The 23,436-nt window shown below is 48.0% G+C and overlaps 1 protein-coding gene across 3 annotated transcripts in view; it reads right to left on the reverse strand.

Moving 5' to 3' along the window:
- The window catches only part of FBXO31 (F-box protein 31), a 46,293-nt gene that overhangs the window by 6,728 nt on the left and 16,129 nt on the right, over window positions 1–23,436 (reverse strand). For 2 of the 3 annotated variants that reach the window (XM_058528428.1, XM_058528429.1), the window contains 3 exons: window positions 15,923–15,999; window positions 8,517–8,684; window positions 7,751–7,825 (listed from right to left, as the gene is read on the reverse strand). In XM_058528428.1, the coding sequence (XP_058384411.1) occupies window positions 7,751–7,825; window positions 8,517–8,684; window positions 15,923–15,999 (320 nt within the window). Of the gene's footprint in view, window positions 1–7,750; window positions 7,826–8,516; window positions 8,685–15,922; window positions 16,000–22,710; window positions 22,798–23,436 lie in introns of all 3 variants that reach the window. The other variant, XM_058528431.1, reaches the window with a different exon arrangement.

Below are 23,436 nucleotides of genomic sequence, written 5' to 3' on the forward strand. Positions count from 1 at the left end.
CCCACCATAGGACAGGAGGCATCTACACTGAGCCTGCTTCTCAGGCTTCTGGGGGAGCAGGGGCGTGGCAGGACTCTTGTCACTTAAACCGCGCTGGTCAAGTTGGCCAGAGCTGCTTTCTGCAGCTGCCAATGAGGAACAAGATAGGAACAGCTGGGGTGGAGAGTGTGGGTGGATTTTCCTCTTTAAAATGTGCCTTCATAGTTATATTGTATGTTCACTAAGTATGTCTGTAAAAAGGGAGCTTTTATTAACACCATGTCCCCAAACCTCAATAATTTATTGTGGAATCAAACAATGTGAAGGATATTTAGTGCTTAATAGCTTGATTCTGCACATTTAACATAATTAATCCACAGCTCTGAGTTCCTAACTCAATATAGTGTTTCCAATGATTATCTAAAATTAGCTCTACAAATACAAGCAAAAGCAATTTACCAAAAAGAAAAAAAAAAAAAAAAAATGATGGGCCGGCCCCATGGCTTAGCGGTTAAGTGCTCGCGCTCCACTGCTGGCGGCCTGGGTTCGGATCCCGGGCGTGCACCGACGCACTGCTTCTCCAGCCATGCTGAGGCCGCGTCCCACATACAGCAACTAGAAGGATGTGCAACTATGACATACAACTATCTACCGGGGCTTTGGGGAAAAAATAAAAAGGAGGAGGATTGGCAATAGATGTTAGCTCAGAGCCGGTCTTCCTCAGCAAAAAAAAAAAAAAAAAGAGCTACAGTCTGTCAATTGCTTTAACATGTTACTGCCCAAAGTCTGGTGAAGAACAGAAATTACTATGTGACTGAACTAAACAACTATTAGAACTACAAGATCAATATATAAAAATCAGCTGATTTCTTATATACTAGCAACACAAAATTGGAAAATGAGAATTTTTAAATCCTATTTACAACAGCCTCAAAAAAACACAGGATTTAGGAATAAATATTATAAAACATGTGCAAGACCTCTACTCTGAAAACCACAAGACTCTGCTGAAAGGAAGTATAAAGAGGCCTACATAATAGTTAGAGGTGCCTACAGACCGGAAGACTCAGTATTAAGTCAGCAATTCTCTCCAAACTGATCTAGAGATTCAACGCCATGCCAATCATAATCCACAGGCTTTCTGTAGAAGCTGACAAGCTGATTCAGAAATTCACATGAAAATGAAAAAAACCTAGAACATCCAAAGCAATCTTGCAAAAGAACAAAGTTGGAGAACCCACACTAGCTCACGTTATGACTCACTATAAAGCTACAGTAATCAAGATGGTGATATGAGCATAAGTACTGACAAATACAACAACGGAAGTAAATAGAGAGTCCAGAAACAGACCCACATTTATCTGGTCAGCTGACTTTTGACAAAGGTGTCCAAGATACCCAATGGGGAAAGGAAAGTTTTATCCACAAATGGTGCTTGACACCATATGGAGAAAATGAACCACAATCCCTACCTCACACCATACACAAGAAATAATTCTAGATGGGTGACAGACCTAAACATATATAAAGCTACCAAACTTCTAAAAAAGAGAGAGAGAAAGACTCTTTGCAACTTGGGAGTAGGCAAGTTTTTTTAGGACACGAAAACAATAACCATAAAAGAAAAAACTTTCATCAAAATCAAAACTTTCCACTTAAATGGCTGAACTCATAGAGGAAAGGCCCTAAAAAAATCAAATAGATAAATAACATATGAAAATGGAAATAAGTGAATGTAATGAGCGAAGATTTCAGTGTTGCCATGGTGAATAATCAGACTTAAGCTAAATACCATGAAGAGGATGGCTTGTGAATAGTCATAATCTTATTTACTTTGCACAAAAAGATCACAGTCATTAGGAATGTCAACCAGACCCAACTACTCAGAACAAAGATCTTTGAAATGTGTTTATTATGAAATTATCTTATAAGATACGTACGCACAAGGAAAAACAGGGGCCTAGAACATATAAGACAAGAATAAGTTTAATATTTATCCAGGCCTCACTTACCACGTGTTGGCACTTTACAGTCATCATCTTACTTAACATGCCCAACAACGTAGGAGATGGGCGCAGATAACATTATCCCTGTTCTACAGAGGTTCAGGGTTTGGAAAAGTTGGGAAGCCTTTCCAAAGTCAACTATTCTGCCAGCTATTAAGCGGCAGAATCAGAGCTAACCCAAAGTCCACATGCTAAGTGGTCTTGTCTACATCAGGGCCAACACCAGGGCCGGCGGGAGTGCAGCAAGGCAGGGGGCTCACCCACAAACCAACAACATGGAAAAGGAATTTGGAACATCTTCAGGGCCTTTTACCTGGCAACTCCATTTCTATAGGATCCAAAAACCAGATAAGGTTTTTGCAAAGATTTAGGCAGCGGGGTTACAGTAACAATGCCTGGTATGTCTCTTCGGTGGCTCCAGCCAGGCCTGATGCTAAGTCGTTCATATGCAGTGTCCTACTCAATCCTCCAAAATCACTCGGGGGTCCGCAGATAATCGTATGGCCCCACTTTACAGATAACAACTGAGACTCCCAGAGGGTAAGTCACACGAGCACATGGTCAGGACAATAATGGGGACAGTGAACAGCTGGACACAAACCCCACGTCCAACTGCAGGAGAATGGTTACATCCGTACGGTCAATTGCACTGCAGCAAGATGATGAATGTTATGCTGCATTAAAAAGAGTTTGCAAAGAATTCTAATGAGACTGGAAAATATCTCTGGAAAAACAGTTAAGCTAAAAAAAATTAAAGATCCAATTAGATAGAGTTAAACTGCAAACACATCCAAGAGTCCTAGGAAAACACAGGAACGATGGCGAACAGGCCCGGAGACAGCGCCTGCGTGGGGCTGTGGCACACTCTTCGCTCCTGATTCTGATGACTTTGTATTCAATGATGAAAAGCTATCATTTTAGTAATCAGGGGAAAAAGTACATAAGACAAAGGGAAACAAAATGAAAGCCACTCGAGTCCAACTAAGGGGAGTCCAGCGCCAGAGCCTTTCTGCTCAGCTGAGTGTGGGGTGCGCCACAAGCAGCAGCCACGGCCCAGCCAGGAGTGACAAGCGACATCGGCAGCCTCGCAGGGGAAGGTGGGGGCCTGGCCATCCTCCCTCCTTTCTTCCCCATATCTACTCCTCCTTGCAGCCCCCAGATTTCCAGAAGCCTCAGGTTGGGGGGCCTGGACAGGGAGGAAGGAGGGAAGATGGCAGCCCAGCCTTGCCCGTCATCCATGAAGAAAAGCCAGGCAGCCTTGGCACCGGGGAGTCAGGGTCCGGGGTGGCCGAGGGCTGCACTGCTCACAAGGACCCAGGGGATGTGGCTGCAGTTTGTAAAGCACATGCGAGGGTCACACGGGGGAAGGTCACATGGGAGGCGCCCGTGAGGGGCAGGCTGAGGACACCCCAGCCCTGAGGAATCAGATGGGGCCACAGGACAGAGTGGACTTGGCATCTGAAGGTGCACAAAGCTGACAGAAATCCTGGAATTGGAGTCTGGATGCAAGGAGGGGGCGGCTGTGCAAGCCCGTGGATGCAGTTTATTAACAAAAAACCCCAAAGGGCTGGCTTCTGGTGTTGATGAAGGGCAGGGCCCACGTGAAGGGCTCGGGGGGCGACTCTCACTGATTCCTTCATGAGCAGGAGGCCAAAGGGATTACCAGCCGGCACTTCCCAGAGCACACTGCCTCCAGGGCCAAGGTGGGTGTCCTCCACACACCCTCGTGGTGCCAAGGAGGGTCCTCTCCCGGGAGGGCCAGATAAGCTGGAGGCAGTGAACGGATTCTCTCCTTACCCGGCGGAGACAGCTGGAGGTCATGATGAGTCATAACCTGTCCACCTTCCAGCCCTCAGTTCACCACAAGTTCTCCATTCTCTTGGGAAGCACCACTTTGTGCCAGAATTTAAAATGATCAACCATCAGAACACAGGGCAGCCCAGAATCCGGGGCTCAGCCTTTCACCTCAGTTTTCAGAACTGTCAGGACATACAGCAATGTCCACCTCTCTCCCAGGAGCCCAAAGACACTCCCTGGATGTGAAAGACTCAGCTAGAAAGTGAAAATGTTTCAGGAGTCCCCAGTCCCCTATTTAAATTAATCCATGGCCTAGAGGGAAAAGAAAGGCTTCCCAGTTCTAGAAGCTAGCAAAAGATTGCTATTAAAACCAAACAAAAATAGCACAAAAAATATTAAACCAAGTCCATTCATCAGTGCTAAAGTCCTACATAAAAGGTGACCAGACAGCATCCAGCAGCGCAGAGCACCACAGCCCATGATCAAATGAGATTTCATCCCAAGACTTCAAAATGGTTCAGTATTAGAAGTCTATTAATATAAGTCATTACATTACTAGGTTAAGGGAGAAAAAACCACCTGATGGTTTCCACAGATGCTCAAAAAAATTGGTAAATTCAACATCTCTTCTTAATTAAAACAAACAAAACTCACTTAAGGAAACACAAATGGACAGCTCCGTCCCAAACATAATAAGTATATCTTGACCCCAAGGCCATCTTTCTGCCCCATGACAACACCACATGCAACACACCCACCCCAGCTGGGAACAAGACAGGGTGCCATCCACACCACCACTGTGGGCTGTTCTGGAGGTAGAAGCTGACACAGTTCACAAGAGTTCAAGACAGGGAGACTGGGAAGGAAGAAGTAAAATGTCATAATCTGCAGATAATCAGTATTATCCTGGAAAACTCAAGGTAATCAACTCAAAAATGATTACAAATGAAAGAGAAGTCAGTAAGATTGGTGGGGACAAAATTAACATGCGAGAGCTTTCATATATAAATTTACCAGTTGGAAGATAAAATGAGAGCCAAGAGCCCATTTACCACAGCAACAAAAGACCAAACGCCTGACAGCAAATGTGCAAGGCCTACTGAAGCAAATACTGGCGCCCCACCAAGGAACCCAAAATCTGTCCGAACACCACGTTCTTAGATGGGACAGTGCAACATCTCACCAATATCAACTCTCCATAAACTCATCTATGAGTGTACTGTGACTCCAAATAAAGTAAAAACACCAACAGGATGTTTCTGGGAAATAGCTAATCTAGAGCTCATATGGAAAAAGAAACAAGATTTGCCAGGAAAATTCTTTTTTGTTGTTGTTGTTGTGAGGGAGATCAGCCCTGAGCTAACATCCATGCTAATCCTCCTCTTTTTGCTGAGGAAGACCGGCTCTGAGCTAACATCTATTGCCAATCCTCCTCCTTTTTTCCCCCTTTTTTCCCCCAAGCCCCAATAGATAGTTGTACGTCACAGTTGCACATCCTACTAGTTGCTGGATGTGGGACACGGCCTCAGCATGGCCGGACAAGCGGTGCGTCAGTGCGTGCCCGGGATCCGAACCCGGGCTGCCAGTAGCGGAGCGCGCGCACTTAACCGCTAAGCCACAGGGCCGGCCCTAGGAAAATTCTGAAATACAAGAGGAATATAGGCAGCCTAGTCCTACCACATGAAATATGTAGTTATAAGCTACAATAATCAGAATGGGGTGGTACCTGCATAAATAGGCATATCATGGGTCAGAATATCACGTCCAGAAATAAACCAAGTACATATGGCAGTGTAGGACAGGGTGGCATTTCAAATGCATAGAGAAAATCTGGCTTACTCAATGGGATAACTGAGCTGGCATCTGCACAAAAGCAAAGTTGGGCTAAACCTCACATTTTATACCAGATACATTCCAAAAGAACCAAAGATATAATGGTGAAAAAATAAAAACATGAGCTCATTTGTAAATATAATTTCAAAGTGGGAATGACATTTTAAGATGACACCAGTCTAAGAAGCTATCAAGGAAAAGATAGATACATCTAACTATCTCAAATCAAAAATTCCATGGATGGGGCCGGCCCGGTGGCACAAGCGGTTAAGTGCACGTGCTCTGCTGCGGCAGCCCGGGGTTCGCAGGTTCGGATCCCGGGTGCACACAGACGCACCGCTTATTAAGCCATGCTGTGCAGCATCCCATATAAAGTAGAGGAAGATGGGCACAGATGTTAGCCCAGGGCCAGTCTTCCTCAGCAAAAAAGAGGAGGATTGGCAGATGTTAGCTCAGGGCTGGTCTTCCTCACAAAAAAAAAAAATTTCCATGGATGAAAATATACCTTAAACCAAATCAAAAGACAAAAAAAACGAATGACGAAAAGATATTTGCAACTCCTATCTTGAAAGGTTCACTTCCTAATAGGATGGACGCTCCTACAAATCAATTAGAAACACACCAACATCAAACAGAAGCAGAGGCAGGGGATGTGAGCAGACATGTCACAGAAAAGGAGCCACAAAGAGCCCTTACACATGACACTAATCTTACCTCATTCATAATAAGAGAAATGCAAATTAACCACCAAAGTCAAGATTCTAACAAAGCATTTACTCCCACCTTAACTTGTAGGTGTTTTTTAGTTTCCACAAGGAACTTGTGTTATTACTTTTATTTTTTTTATTTTTTTTTTTTATTTTTTTTGTGAGGAAGATCAGCCTTGAGCTAACATCCGTTGCCAATCCTCCTCTTTTTGCTGAGGAAGACTGGCCCTGGGCTAACATCTGTACTGATCTTCCTCTACTTTTTGTGGGACGCCGCCACAGCATGGCCTGACAACCTGTGCGTCAGTTACCGGGGCTCCGAACCCGGGCCGCCAGCAGCAGAGCACACGCACTTAACCACTACGCCACGGGGCCGGCCTGTGTTATTACTTTTATAATCAGAAAAAATACCATTCCATTTCAAAATCAGTGAGCCCACACACAAGTTGGCTTACAAGAACTTTTTCCAATTTCAGTGTGTATATTTCCAGAAATCTATTATATGGCCTTTTTAAGGTCTCAACAGCTGAGGAGTTTCTATTCTTGGAAAATATGTTGACATTTTTCACTTAAATGTGAACTAATAGCAATCACCTATATGTTGTATATGTGATTGTATATGATATTTTAAATGACAGTGTTATAAATAAAAAAAGCATTTCCATCATCTGTCATCTTCACATGCCATATATTTGGGAAAACAGGAACCTCATTTACCTTCAAGTGATTCCAAGAGGCATGTGTGTGCACAGGGTTTATGTTAAATCTCCCTGCAGTTCTCTGGCTAATGGAGAAGCCATCAGAGACTCAGAAACTGGCTGAAAAATGCACACCCAACAAATAAATATAAGCTGCAACGAGATTCCTATATTTTAAAAGTTCAAGTGTTTCTTAAGAATATTTTGAAATGGCAGTATGACTTAGATGCTCAGAAAACTAAAACTCAAAGGTGATGTAAAATTACTTGTGCAAAAAGGAAACCCAAAGAAACTCATGGGTGTCTGACTCACAGGTTTACCCACTGTGTTGCTGTGATCTGGAAACCTCAACCACTGGGTCCATTCGAATAAAGCCCTCTGGTCTCCCTGCAACTCACATCCAAGAAGAAACCTCCGGCAGCACACACATGCTCTCGGCAAAGGGGCAAAGGAGAACTAATGAGAGAAAATGACTTCTATTTGGGTCATTCATTCTGAAGGGTGGCAGGGGATGAAAACCTGTGCTCATGTACACACACCCACAGGATGCCGTTTCTAACCAGAGAGCTGGTTAGACTCACTTTCTGCGCCAACGACGTTTGGATGGACCAAGGGAGACAGGACTCTTGTTGGTGGCATGCTGACAATGTCAAACCATTCAACCTCACATTTGCAGTTTGCCCTACGCAGGGGCTGGTGCTCCACGTGAACAGAAGGAGTACGGGCTCACCTCTTGCCTCCCGCCGGACATCCTGTGGTGGTCCGTCTGGTTGCATTTGGTGGAGAACTCGTCCTTCTTCACAATCTTGAGCGTTCATGACAAAGGAAAGAGGGTAAGGAGTCAGTCACAGGAGCCCCACCAGACAGGGGCGGTACGGTCAGCCCCTCCCGCACCAATGCACCCCACTCATCTACAGAAGCCCAAGACGCCACCAAATCGTAGCTAGTCCAAAGAAGAGAGCTCAGAACCACCCTGAGCATGCACTTCCTTCTCAGAGGAGGGGTGCAGCTGAGAGGCATTTGCGTTTTCCCCGGAGGACTTCTCAGAGCAGCACAAAGGGGCTGGTGCTTTCCTAGCATGTCAGATAACACACTTGCTCATCAGGGTGGCCATCGGCCGCACCAGTGTCAGAGAGCAGAGCACCACTCCTAGCTGATATTCTTGCAAAGAGGAGAAAACGGAGCAGTAAGGAATTACGGTTGGAAAGCACAGATGGTTCTAACTGAATGCAGAATCAGTGGAGGTTCCAGCGAGTGATTCTTTGAGGAGTTACATCACAGCACGAGAGCATAGAGAATGCACAGAGGGGGCAAGGGTAGAGCGCCCACTTCCTCTATGTCCACTGATTTTTATGGGCACAGTTCTATAGCTGGGAATACCACAGCAAGCTCAGCTGGCGCCCCACATGGTGGCACTAGGACTGGGAAGAACAGAGACCTGGCTCCTCTCCCACACTCAGCTGCCATGTCTAAGGAAGCCCGGAGCACGCACTCACCTGGATGTGGCCGTTGTGGGGCCCTCTGTGGCCATACATGCACTCCACTGTGGCCGACTTCCTCTCCATCAGGTGGATTCTAAACAAGGGTTTGAATCGCATTGGGTCATCCACGTGAGGATCATGGGGAGGCAGGTACATCCAGCCAATAATGAACAAGCCGTCCACCTGTGGTGAGCAAACAAGGCACAAGTCCACTTGAGGGTCAAGATGAGGCGCTGAGGATCCCCACCTCACAACTGTCCACGAGGACCACCCTCGTCTCTACACTCATTCCCACTGAGAACCTCGGGGCCAGCAGACATCAAGGTGTCCCCAACCTAGTGCATCAGGAGGAGCACCACCCAGCCCACCAAGTGCTTGTTACTTAAAAAGTAGTTATCTCGGGTCTGGCCCAGTGGCATAGTGGTTAAGTTAGCGTGCTCCACTTCAGCGGCCTGGGGTTCGCTGGTTCGGATCCTGGGCACGGACCTAGGCACCCTCATCAAGCCATGCTGTGGCGGTGTCCCACGTTTATAGAGGAGGATGGGCATGGATGTTAGCCCAGGGCCAATCTTCCTCAGCAAAAAGAGGAGGATTGGCAGTAGGTGTTAGCTCAGGGCTAATCTTCCTCACCAAAAAAAAAAAAAAAAAAGTAGTTATCTCATGTAAAACGTGGTGACTATAGTTGCTAACACTATATTATATCATTGAAATCTGCTAAGAGAGTAGAATTTAAATAGTCTCACCAAAAAAAAAAAAAGGTAAAAATGTGAGGTGATGGATGTGTTAATTAATTAGATGGTGGGAATCCTTTCACAGTGTACACAGATATCAAATCACCACGATGTACACTTTATTTTTTTTGTGAGGACTAGCCCTGAGCTAACATCCAATGCCAATCTTCCCCTTTTTTCTTGAGGAAGAGGGGCCCTGGGCTAACATCTGTGCCCATCTTCCTCTACTTTATATGGGACGCCACCACAGCATGGCTTACCAAGTGGTGCATCAGTGCGTGCCAGGGATCCAAACTTGCAAACCCCGGGCCACCAAAGCGGAGCGCGCGCACTTAACCACTTGCGCCACTGGGCCAGCCCCACGATGTACACTTTATATACTGGAGTCCCCCTTATCCATGATTTCGCTTTCTGCAGTTTTAGTTAGTTACCTTAGGTCTGAAAATATTAAATGGAAAATTCCAGAAATAAACAATTTATAAGTTTTAAAGTGCGTGCTGTTCTAAGTAATGTGAGGAAATGTCACGCCGTCCCTGTGTCCAGCGGATCCACGCCGTATACGCTACCCGCCCGTTAGTCACTTAACAGCTGTCTCAGTTATCAGACTGCTGCGGTATCCCTGTGCTTGTGTTCAGGTCACCCTTATTTTACTCAACAATGGCCCCAAAGCGCAAAAGCAGTGATGCTGGCAATTCGGATGTGCCAGAGAGAAGCCGTACAGTGCTTCCTTTAGGTGAAAAGGTAAAAGTTCTTGACTTAAGAAAGAAAGGAAAAAAATCGTACACTGAGGTTGCTAAGATCTACAGTAAGAACAAATCTTCTCTCTGTGAAATTGTGAAGAAGGAAAAAGAAATTCATGCTAGTTTTGCTGTCACACTTCAAACATGTATGTAGAGGAAAAAACGTGGTACATATAGGGTTCAGTACTATCTGCTGTTTCAGGCATCCGCTGGGGGTCTCGGACATATCTCCCACACATAAGGGGGGACTACTGTATCTTACAACTTTGTCAATTATACCTCAATAAAGCCAAAAAAATTAATTTTTTTTAAATAGAAAGAAGTAGTTAGACCTGAATCCAAGCAAGGCTTTTAGAGAGAACTTCCAGCTCTAAAATGGGGGGATGGGGGCTGGGGGAACAAGCTAAACGACACTAGAAAGAAGCAAGCATAATAATACAGAAAGTTGGACACCCAATAGGGCAACTGACCTGAGAAAAAAATGGGGGTGCTGCTTCCTACAGGCGAGATTCATGAGGCAAAACATGAGGGCCTGGTTTAGGTCCCGATGTGAACAAACCAGCTGTCAAAAGGCAGTTCTGAGACAATAAGGGAGCCTTACATAGGGACTGGTCTCAGGGAGTACCAAGGGATGACTGCCTCTTTTGCAGGGTGTGCAAAGGACATGGTGGGTGTGCAGGAAAATACCCACATTCGTAGAGATCTGCACTGAAGTAGGAACAGATGAAATGACGCAGGCCCGGGATTTGCTTTAAAATGCCTGAAAACAAACGCAAAGAGAGGAGACAGATGCCAGGACCTTGGCACACCATCGATAACTTGAATCTAGGAGGTGGGCGTCTGTGGGGTCTCACACCACTGCTCCCACGACTCCGGCGGGGTCTGAAACGGTGAATGACAGAAAGTGATGGAGATCAGATTAAACGACAGGGCAGTCCCCAGCACAAATGCGTGGCACGTTCTCGGTGGAGGGGAGAGTCGCCTCTGAGGCCGCACTTGAGATGGCCCTGCAGTCGCTGCCTTCCCAGAAGAGCCTGGACCCACAGCTTCTAGCTCCAGCGACAGAGGAGGAGAGAATTTAATCATTTCTGTGGCTAACTGGTCTGAGACAAGAGCCAGTTGACATTGTTCTGTCACCAGCTCCATTTCCCCTACTTATTCTCTACTTTCAGGAGCTGCATTTTTTTTTTTACTCTACTGCTTACTGCCAGTAAGAAAACAATTACCACCACCAACCCCACCCCCGACTACAAGAAAGGAAAGAAACCCGCCCATGCTGGGAGCTGTCTGCCATCCTCGAGAGGAACACTCTAAAAGCAAGGCTTTTCCCCAGTGAGATTAAACATAACAAGCACAGGGGCCGGTCCCGTGGCATAGGGGTTAAGTGTGCGCGCTCCGCTGCTGGTGGCCTGGGTTTGGATCCTGGGCGCGCACCAACGCACCACTTGTTAAGGCGTGCTGTGGCGGCATCCCATATAAAGCAGAGGAAGATGGGCACAGATGTTAGCCCAGGGCCAGTCTTCCTCAGCAAAAAGAGGAGGATTGGCAGATGTTAGCTCAGGGCTGATCTTCCTCACAAAAAAAAAAAAGAACATAACAAGCACAGAGCATGTTTCCAGCAAATCATAAAGAATATGAAGCAATATTTTTCCCTGCCCAAAACCCGTCCTGGCCAGCAACATACACAGAGTGACGGAGTCACCAGAGTCACCAGGTGACCCATGTGAACCAGGTCAGATGAGCCCCACGGAGGCGAGCCAGGCCCCAGGCCACCAGGAGGCAGACCTACAGGCCCTTACACGATGGGCGCTGCCAGTCCCCTGGACTCAGGCCTCTGGCCCCCAAACGTGTGTGCAACGAGAGGGAAGCAAGATCAGAACACCGACGATCCCCAAGGGCACCCAACCTTGTTTTCACTGCAGCATCAGCCACAGCGACATTGGGGGCAGGCGCCTGCCCAGTGCTCGGCAGAGTACCACTGCGCACTCTGGTCCTGGGGCTTCTGTGGGGACACACAGCAGGCCTCTCGGGGGGGACAGCCACGCTGCAGGGAATGGGCCGAGGGCCATGCCCGCTACACACACGCCTGTGAACACTCCAAGTGAGACAACCTACATGTTTTAAGTGGGCCGAGAAATGAGCAGCTGCTTTTCAAACTAAGAGAGGCTGGTGACTGAGAAGCACAGAAAAATTAAACTGTAAGAAGCCTCTTCTCCTGGCTACGACCAAGGAGGTCATGTCAGCTGCCTCCAGCCGAGACCAGGGATAAAGACTGAGTGAACTAGAAAGTTTCAGTGCCCTTTGAAGACATCAGGGAGCAAGCAGGTGGCCCCAAGACAAGGCCAAGGTCCTGAAGAGAAGGGACAGGCTGAGCTGAGCCAAGGGGAGCAGGGCTTCCAGCCTTGTCCCCAGCCTCCGACCGCTTGCGGCTGGGCAGAGAAGGGACGCCAGAGCTCCAGGGGCAGACCGAGAGCGGGAACCAAAGAAGTGGGCCCCACGGTGCGCATGCTCTGCCCTTGATGCATTTGCTGAATCCTGAACTGTGAGGGCAAGGGACAGAGAAACCAAGTAGAAAAGGGGCTGTGAAGCTGGGAAGAGAAAAACTGGAATTCAGCCCTGGAGAGGAGGAGGTGCCCAGGGCCTTCAGGCGATCCTGAGGGGTATGCCCTGAGGACAAGGGCAGATAGGACAGAGCCGGCCCTCACCAAGCCTGAGACGCAGCCGCGCACCAGGCCTGGTGAGAGCAAGGCACTCTGCTGACTCTATAGGCCAGAGGCCAGGACACCTCCTGGGGGACCAGCATGCGTGGCCATTTGTGTGGGCACACCAGGAGACAGGCTGACACGCCTGCAAATCCAGAAAAAAAGAGACAATGGAAACTGACCCAGAGGTCACAACCTTTACAGAAAACTTGAGTACTGAAAAAAGAGACACTCAGAAGGAGAACTTCACCAGAAAACAAAAAATAATTCCAGACCTACATCTTAGCCATGATGGAGTAGCTGGGACTGGGACTTGCCCTCCTGCTGTGAACTAAACTATGAGACACCAGACCACAGGCAGCACAGGACTGTGACCGCAGAGAAGGGAAATAAAAGAGGTGGCCCCTGCCATCCCCTGGACTTCTGCTGGAGGCACCTTCCAGGCCGCAGGGCTCAAGGGAGGCCACAGCAGAACTTGGCAGTGTTCTAACTTGACGAAATGGAGATCCAAGTTCAAGGGCGCTGACAGGACTGGAGAATGTGGGTCAAGGACCCAGAAAGGAGGGAGCTGCGCAGACAAAGAGCCCCAGGTCTGCCGCGGGGCCCCGGGTCAGGATGAACACCAAGCCACAGTGACACTGCAGCCTGGACCACGAGTTGGGCCGTGAGCTGGACAATCCCCAGGGTCACACAGGTCTCGAGATGTTCCAGTTCCAAGCAGCCAGAGAAGGGGGCCCTCACAGAACCCCTGGGGCACGGAGTGGGGACCCCAGAGGGCTCAGGCCTTAGTCACAGAGCTAAACTAGCCCAGAAGAAAGGCTCCTCTACACCAGCCACGCAGAGCTACACCACACCACCAAGAGATCGAGTGAGCCTCAGCCAGCTTCCCACTTGCCTAACACAGCCAGGCCAGCTCAGGGGAGAGTCACCCGGCGCTCAGCCCCCTCACAGCAATGTCCACACCTCATGGAAAAGACGAGGCGTGCAGGAGGCGGGAAAACGGCCAACAGCCAGTGTCAGTGTCAGGAAAACACAGCGGCTGAGAGAAGAAACATTCGTGGCCTCAGATTCTCTGGGTCAGGACCTCGGCAGCGGCGTGGCGGGAGAACTCCTCACGAGGGTGCAGGCAGGTGTCAGCGGGCTGGCCACCTGCTTCCAAGGCAGCCCTTGCATCTGCCTGGCAAGCTGGCCTCGGTCCCCTCTTTGTCCCAGACCCTGGTGAGGGTGTCCTCAAGACTGGTCACAGGAATGCACTTAGTTCCCACGGCTCTTAGCTCATCAGCCTTTCTTGCCTCCATGAACGTAACACTTTGAGGGCAGAGGGCAGTGATTCTGTGGCCTCTCCCAGTGTGACTCTGTGTGAGAGCTGCTCATGATGAGACTTGGGTTGTATATTTTTTGGCAGGAGCTCCACAGAAGTAAAGCTGCATCCTTCACACCACACCAGGAGGTCCCGAGGTCAGCATCCCACTGCTGGTTAGTTAAAGTGGATCACCTGGTTGGGTTAGTTAACTGGTTAGTTAACGTAGATCACCTGGTTGAGTGCTGTTGGCCAGATCTCTCCGCTTAAAGGCACCTTTCCTCCTTGTAATCATAGTCGGCTGAATATGGGCCCCAAAACAGGTCCACATCCTAACCCCTGGAACCTGTGACATTATCACCTTACATGGCAAAAGAGGACTTTGCAGATGTGATGAAGTTAAGGATCTCGAGATGACATTATTCAGGATTATCGGGGTGGACCCTAACTGCTATCACTTATATCCTCATAAGAGGGAGGCAGAGAGAGGTCTGAGACACAGAAGGGAGAAAAGCCCACGTGACGTCGGAGCGAGAGAGGAAGTGATGCTGCCACAATCCCCAGAGAGCCTGGAGCCGCAGGAGCGGGAGGAGACCAGGAGGCCTCCCCCTCTAGAGCCTTCAGAGGGAGCGTGGCCCTGCGGCAGACTCATTTCAGCACAAGAATACTGATTTTGGACTTCAGGCCTCCAGAAGTATAAGAATAAATTTCTGTTGTTTTACACCACCCAGTTTGTGGTAATTTGTTACAGCAGCCCCAGGAAGCTGAGACATCTGCGGGGAGATGCTCTGACATTGTGCAAACAACTTGTTTCCAAAAAAGCGCTCACCGCTGGCTTTACCATCCATGGAGGACCCAGCCCTGACTCTGGCATTACTATGGTAGGTGAGAAAATATTTATAACCAGGGCCTGACAACCCCACTTTCTGACTTTCTTCTAAGGCTTCTGGTCACCGCCAGCCCAGCCTGGTTGGAGGCCACCGTGCCTGCTTGGTGACTCACGCTGACACTGCACCCCTAGAGTGCCTCCTGGCAGCTGGACTGCATCTGATTCACACGGCACGCACTCCACACACATCGGTGGAACAATAAAAGGTGCACACAACAACCGACAGCTGGGAGCACCTCAATGTGCAGAGACATGGCTCCTGCCACGACACCACGCCTATGCCTGATGGTTCCCAGGGCCAGAGGGTGAGTATTTGAGGCTTTGAGGGCCCCACACAGCCTCCATGCATCTTCCTCCTTTTAGTTTGCCCACCCCTGATTTAGGGCAACAGACTAGTGCACAATCCAAAACCAGAGGGTCTGAGGGCATGAATGCGATGGCCCTCGGTGTCCAGGAGGCAGGGACCAGGACAGGGAAGATGCCCTCACGGCAGCCTGCATCCCGTCCTCACAGAGTCCAAGGACGCAGTGAGAAGGCTGAGAGCTACTTAAAACAAATCTTTGCTCATTTACAAAATAACCTCTGTGGGCCGGACCCGTGGCTTAGCGGTTAAGTGCTCGCGCTCCACTGCTGGCGGCCTGGGTTCCAATCCCAGGTGCGCACCGACGCACCGCTTGTCCGGCCATGCTGAGGCTGCGTCCCAGATACAGCAACTACAAGGATGTGCAACTATGACATACAACTACCTACTGGGGCTTTGGGGAGAAAAAAAAAAAAAAAGAAGGAGGATTGGCAATAGATGTTAGCTCAGAGCCGGTCTTCCTCAGCAAAAAGAGGAGGATTAGCATCGATGTTAGCTCAGGGCTGATCTTCCTCACAAAAAAAGAAAAAAAAGAAAACCTCTGGCTCCCAAACAGTACCCTGCTGAGAGGTCCTCTGTGATTAGTGAACATCGTAAGGCACCAGCTGGCATCCCCTCTGCTAGAAAAGGCACTGAGTTCTGTCCACGTGGGCATCAGTCCTGACTCCACAAATCACGCGTGGCGCTCCTGGACTTACCACCACATTCAGCAGTCCTCCGTATGGCCCAATGTCTGGCTGCCACAGTCCCAAAATGTGTCTGTACCGGTGAAGCACTACAGGAAGAGAGAAAAAGCAGGTCTTCGTTTTAGAGCCAGCCAGTCTCCACCTTAGAGGAAATCAGAGGAAAGGGCACGAGCAGCAGAGAACTGTGAAGAAATTACTTACAAAGGCAAATGTTTACATTTGGCAAGTCTTACCTACAAGTTTCTAAAGAATTCTAAGAATAAAAATGTCTTTTCAAAGCATAATAAAACAGACAACTGGGTCATTATGAAACCCAGCCTCTAAGTCATCAGCTCCAATGACAAGGAACCGCAGCCTCAGAAGACCTAGAGCAAGCGCCCTTGTAAAGTGATGAGGCCCCCGTCAGTTTACAGAACTAAAGGAGTGCGGGATTCTTTAATAGATGGAGGCAGAGTCCAAAATGTCGTGGGACTGCAGACTAAGGTTTAAGTAGGGTCATCTCTCTTTTTGTAAAAAACCACACTCCCCCCTTCTTTCAGAAGCAGTGCATATATATTCACTGAAGACAACTGGAGAAAAGGAAACCTGGTGGCGACTTGAGACCCCACTACAGAGATGACCAGCCACAGCAAATGTTTTGGAAAATGTCCTTCACTTCAATTTCCTTTGCACATATATTTGTTGAGTGAATGAACGAACGAATGAATGAATGAGCAAGCCAACTACCAACTCATGCAGGGCCCTGACTGCCAGGTGCAGGGTCTGGGGTCTTTCTGCAGGCAGTGTGTGGTGCTTAATTTTATGTTTCAGCTGGATTGAGCCACAGAAGGCCCAGACATTTGGTCAAACATTATTCTGGGTATGCTGCGAGAATGTTTCTGAATGAGATGAACATTTAAATCAATTTTGAATCAAGCAGATTGCCCTCCCAATTGTGCTGAGCCTCATCCAATCAGTTGAAGGCCCAAATAGAAGAAGGCTAACCCTCCCCTGAGGAAGAAGGAACCCCTCCTGCCTGGTTTCAGAGCTGTGATATCAGTCTTTTCTAACTTTGAACTCTAAGTGAAACATGGGCTCTTCCTGAATAGTACGAAAAGGCTGATCTACCCACAAATAAGAGGGACTTCCCCCCAGCCTGACTGCCTTGAGTGAGACATGGTCTTTCTCGACCTTCAGACTCGGATGGAAACATGGTCTCTTCCTGGGTCTGGAGCCCGCTGGCTTTCGGACTGAAACTACATCAGCTTCTCTGGGTCTCCAGCCTGCTGACTACAGATCTTGGAACTTGTCAGCCTCCATAATTGTGGAACCCAATTCCTTATGATAAATTTCTTTATATAAAGAAATAGGTTCTGTTTGTCTGGAGAACTCTGGCTAATACGCAGTGGGAGCCAGGGATGGTGTCCAAGCACTAGAGCTGCATGATCGCACCAGACGCAGGAAGGATGGCCAAGCTGGCAAGGTCAAGGGGCACCTGGAGATGGGACAGCAGCTGTCAGGCCACCAGCTTGGCCTGGTGGATGGGAAGCAGCAAAGGCACCATCCTAAGCCTTTGCAGTGTGCAGACAGCTGGCAAGAAGCTACCAACTGTTACCCGAGGTTTCAGCCTAAGAACACACATTTCTAAATGAGTCTTGATTGTCTGCAGGGCACCTGCCGTTGATCCCACATGCATCTTGAGTTGGTTAGCAAGACACACAGTAAAGTCAGTCTCAGTATTTATGGGTTTTATGTTTGTTAAACAAGCAATAATAAGCAGGATCAGGAACCATACACAAATACTGAACTCCAGAGAGTGAAATGCATGCTCAAGTGTTTAGGGGTGAAATATACTGATGCCTGCCACGTACTTTGAAAGGCATCAGAGAATAAAGGGGACTGATGGAGGGATGGGTGGATGGAAAGATGTGCCATAATGATGTGCAAGCAGAGGGCTACAGAATCAGGTGGTGGTAAATGGACGTTCACTGTATAATTCTTCCAACTTTTCCATGTTTTTAAAATTTCATGATAAAATATTGAAGAAAAAAATAAATGGGCCCATTCAGCATGACCCTCTCCTCTTGTCTCCTTTCCCCTCATCTCCCAACTTAACTGCTGGCCATGTGTGGTTCTTTCTAAAATCAATCTGATCTCGAAGCCCCTAGAAAGACTGTTCAAAGAATATGCCACAGACTTGGCAATTTCAAAGGGGGAGTTCCCTGTTTTCCTTTAAAAGCAGTAGCTCTTTGAAATGAAACTGCAAGCCTCCCCTATGTCTGCTCTGAGTGGCAGTCCTCCCTGGATTTTTAAGCTCTGCATGTGTTAGAAGAGTCGGTTATGCCCCTCATCACTCCTGCTGACATGATGTCAGCTCACTAAGCCTGGGATCTCCAAGACCATCCAAGAGACAAGTCAGGGAAACCAAGGTTGTCAGCCAGACTGCAAGCATGCTGACAGAGGGGGGCACGTGATTTCCTAATGCAAACGTAATGCCCATGTTTATATCATATACTTTAAAAATCAAAACCACACCAGAACTGAGTCCAGCAGAGGGGACCTAAAAGGCTCAACAAACCCAGCTTGCTCCCAGACTGAAAGCGTCCACTTGAGTCACATGAAGACTCCGGGTCAACACCAGAAGGGCAGCGACATTCAGACCTTCCAATGCCCGGTGCCCCAATGGGGAGGCCAGCTTTAAAGCAATGCCACTGAAAGACAGAAGGAGCGGCACCTTTCCAAGCACATTCCCTGGTGCTCTCATTCGACCCTCACCCTGACCCTGTCGTGGACAGATGAAGGGCCTGGGCTGAGACATTAGCACCCGAGGTCTGCGGCAGGCTTAGGACAGAATCCACAGCACCTCCTGGCCCAGGGCGCTCACTATACCCTGGGGCTTCTCGCCTGGAGGAAGATCCCCAGCTCAAAGTTCCTCTCCACATTGTTTCCAAACACCTGCAGACCACTCAGTCAGGAGAGTAAATTGGAATTAAGTCACGATGACACTGGCTCAGGTGCAGACAGCAGGCTTGGGAGCCAGGACATCAAGTCGACTGTTGTAGACCCTTCAGGTGCTTTACTGTCACGGGCGGGATGTGCTTAAAGAGCTCAACTCTTAGAAAACTACAGAAGACACACACAGGAGACCCTGCCTACTACATGCAGCTAGGCCATAAAATCGTTCTTGAATCATCACATGTGTTGCTGCAGAACTGAGGTTTTGGGGTGATGGGTGGTTCTATATGTCACTCTTGTCCAAAAGAAAATCACAAATGCAACTAATGCTATCTTCTGCCACATAGTGGCTTTTGGTAATTAGAACAAAATCAGAGGAGGGAACACTTCCTCCTCATTTTACGAGGCCAGCATTACCCTGATACCAAAATCAGACAAGGACACCACAAGAAAAGAAATTTACAGGCCAATATCCATGATGAACACAGATGCAAAAATCCTCAACAAAACATTAGCAAACCAAATTCAACAATACATTAAAAGGATCATACTCCATGATCAAGTGGTATTCCAGGAATGCAAGGGTAGTTCAACACCCACAAGTCAATCATATTAACAAAATGAAGGATAAAAATCATATGATCATCTCAATAGATGCAGAAAAAGCATTTGACAAAATTCAACATCCATACATGATAAAAACTCTCAACAAAGTGGGTACAGAGGGAACGCACCACAACATAATAAAGGCCATATAGGACAAGCCCAGAGCTAACATCATACTCAACGGTATGATGAAAAAAAGGTGGCAGCTTTTCCTCTAACATCAGGAACAAGACAAGGATGCCTATTCTCGCCACATTTATTGAACATAGTACTGGAGGTCCTAGCCAGAGCAACTAGGCAAGATAAAGAAATAAAAGGCATCCAAATTGGAAAGGAAGAGGTAAAACAGTCACTATTCACAGATGACATGATATTATATATAGAAAACCCTAGACTCTACGAAAAAAACTGTTAGAACTAATAAACAAACTCAGTAAAGTTGCAGGATACAAAATCAATATACAGAACAAAATCAAGAAAAACATCCCATAGACACATAAGAATTCAGCCAGGTAACCAACAGAGGGTCTCTCACTCTCTCAGACGCACTTCCCGTTGGCGCCCCCACTGGCCTTTCTAGGAGCACCTTCCTGTTTTTATACTTCCCAACTGTCTCCTTCCTTCCTCGTAACCCCCCTCCCAGATGTGTTCTTGGCTCCACTTGGCAGACTGCACTTTGGAGGGGGCATTCGCATCAGACTGTATCCCGTGTAGCTAAACGCCCTGTGTCATTTGTGCTGGAGGGTTAAAAGTGGCCCGTTCATCTCACTGGGTGGTGGGCAACGTTCCACCAAATTCCTTCTATCTACTAGAGCAATCTGGAGCACTGCCAGAATTCTAGATTTCAATTTCAAAACCCAGAGCCCCATGGCTACATGAAGAGTTAAATTTTTAAGTTCCAAATGTGCTTTGACTGTCATCATCAATTCACACACACAGACATGTGTTAGATAAGTCATAAGGACAATACATGCCCCATAACACTCCCAACGCCTTACAGACATGAATTGTCAAGGATATCCAGCAACAACATACAGACAAGAGAAAAATAAACAAAAACAGCTAATCTGAGGCTACAAAGCTCCTAACAGTTCAAATCCACAGCCGTAGACGATACTGACTTGCTTCTCTCCAAGACAGTGTCTTACACCCAAGATGTTGATCCTCTCCGGTACAAGAGAATGGCCCAGAGCACTGCAAGAGATCAGGGGAACACGAGGTCTCAGCAGCTCCAGGAACAGCTTAAGTGGATGATGGAGACAGAAACAGTGCCACGTCCCCAGTTCCTAACGGCAGACTTCTCTGGAAGGTTTGGCTAACATCACCTGCACATACAAAGATTCCAAATTGGGGTTGAAACTGGTTTTCTTTTTCTCACGCATGTGAACTTTTTTCCTGATGTTCTGGGAGACCATGGAGCTAACAGACCAGTCACAGTTTACATATGTCCACAGAGAAGCGCAACCAACCAGTGCTTATAGCTGGTTATTTTCATTATATTTTCTGGATTTTCCAAGTTTTCTACAACGACTACTATATTTTTATAACTACACTCAAACCTTAGAGGGGATAGCAGTCTCCAATGACAAGTCTATTATAAAGCTGTCCGCTACAAGCAACTGGGGGACATCACAGCACATGGCTAAAAACTCTAAAGTCTAGTACATGGCTAAAAAAGGCTCTGGAAGTTGTCTCCTAGAAACGTGGTGAAGAGTCTGGACTCACGACTCATCCTTATAAGCTACAGAAAGCTTCTGGCCACCCCTTAGGGACAAAAAGAATACAACCCAACACAACTCAGGCACTTCCTAGGTCCTGGCCACCACACCTCCCAGAGGCAGGTCAGAAGTCCATTCTAGCTCTGCTGTAAGTTCCAGATAGTCTGTTATTCCAGAAGAATCCTGTGACAGATGCGTGATGTAATGAACCTCTAAATGCTTGTCCATTTGTATCTAAAAGCCCATGCCAGGCAGGTTCCCATCAGCACAGCCATTGCCATCGATCACTTGTTCTCATCAATACTCGCTACGTCAATGTTCTCTCCCAGGGGCTGGAGAAGGCACTTGGCTCACCCACGGCTAAGCAGGGAGGCTGGGTCAGTCTAGAACAAAATGTTCTAGAGAGGCTACTTCCAGGAAGGTTTGGAAAAGAACAGAATTAATACCTTCAAACTTGGCCCGCCCACCCCCTTGTAGTCCAACAGAAGCCCCCCAGCTCCTCCTGACTGCTCACACCCACTACTGCCAAGGCCCCCTCGTCACTGGTCTTCACTCCAGCAGTACAACTCTGGGCTGATTCCACAAAAAAGGTGCGTGTTGTTAGTAGCCATGCACTGTGCTCAGACACCACCCCAAAGCATGCTGCCCGGGCCCAGACCCCTCGGCATTGACTCCAGGATGGTCCACGAAGTAAAAGGGGACCAGCGAGCACACTGTAGCTACATGTCCAGAGTCTGACGGGGGCTAGGAGAAATTCCATACATGACTATTCCTTCTGCCCTGAGTAGATTTGGCTAGAAATTTTGCACTTATAAGCCTCAGAAGTGGGTCTGCCCCACGCAGGCAATGCTGACACATAGAGCATTCAGAAGGGCTGGAGTAACAAGCAGGAGGGTGTCCCTGTGCTTCCAGAAACTTAAAAAGCAGCTTTTAGTGCAAGCAGATATTTTTAGTATCTTTACATCAACCGAAATTTACTCTCTCCATCTCAGCTCACTCTAATAAAAAGCAGAGACAGCATTAATCACCTATAGAATATGGCTTAGGAAAATTTCCGGAGCTCCAGTAATGGCACTCAGAAGAGGGGTCAGGTTCTAAATGATCCACTGTGCCTACGTGCTTTTTGTCTGGTGCGGGTGAGTGTGCATGTGGTGTCTGCGTCCACGCACACTGCTAACGCGTGGCGAACTACCCAAGCCTAGAGGCAAACACCTTTCGTCCTGGAACGGAAAGACTGCAGGGCTCCCACCCTGTCTCTGCTCTGGCCACAATAAACGATAAACGTTAAAATGTGCATCCACACAGGGATCTCGACTGGCACTCCCCAAAACCTGCCGCGGAAACCCTGCCCATACGTGCAGCCGCCACAGGGCCACCACTCAGGTGTGATCCTGGCCATGGCCTAGCCAGAGAACAGCACGGCAAGCTGACAAGACAGCCAAAGCCAAGGAGGTCAGCTCGTGCTGTGAGCTGGAGGTCCCTCTCCATGCAGCCCTCGGCCATGCTCGCCTGCACAAGCGAAAGCAAGCGGGAAGTACGTACGGCAGGTGTACACATCTCTGTACTCCATGTGCTCATAATCGGGAAGAATTTTCATGAACCGTCCCGACTTCACGCGTGGGTTTATACCTGAACAGACACAGCAGGGAAAGGGCTAAAGATGGTTCTGGCTTCACGACTATGAGAACAATTTTCACGACTCAACACCCTCTCCCTCACTGACACCATACAGTTCCCTTACACACTCAACCCCCAGAACCTTGGGAGGCAGGCGGTTGCCAAAGATGCCAGGACTGGCCGGAAAGAAAACATTGTGACACACCTCCCACTTCATCAATGGATTCACGTCAGAAACTCATGATGGCAGCAACTTCAGGATCCTCGCCATGCTCGTTCTCCTCCCTCGACTGCCACAGATCAGTGGAGCTCACAGAGGAGGGAGAGCAGAGGTCGCAGCTCGTGAGTATTCGGGGTGACCATTTAGGGAACCCTGTGCCCCAGCTTAGACATCCAGTTTGCTCAGCTGGCCTTCCTTCGTCCTTGTTGCATGTGTTTGTTTTGTTTTATTTAAGGACGATATCTGCCAGCCTGCTTCACTTCTGAATCAAGGCTGGGTGGCTCTACCATTTATGCCAGGAACTAAGGGTGATTTTCTTCTACCACTTAATCCAAAAGCTAAATGATTTTCTCCCGGATAAGGCCTTCAAAGCAAATTCACAAAAACATAGTTCCTGCATTGGGAAAATGATAACTGAAACTCACTTTGGC

Source organism: Diceros bicornis, chromosome 32 (genome assembly GCF_020826845.1).
Source record: "Diceros bicornis minor isolate mBicDic1 chromosome 32, mDicBic1.mat.cur, whole genome shotgun sequence".
Lineage (NCBI taxonomy): Eukaryota > Metazoa > Chordata > Mammalia > Perissodactyla > Rhinocerotidae > Diceros > Diceros bicornis.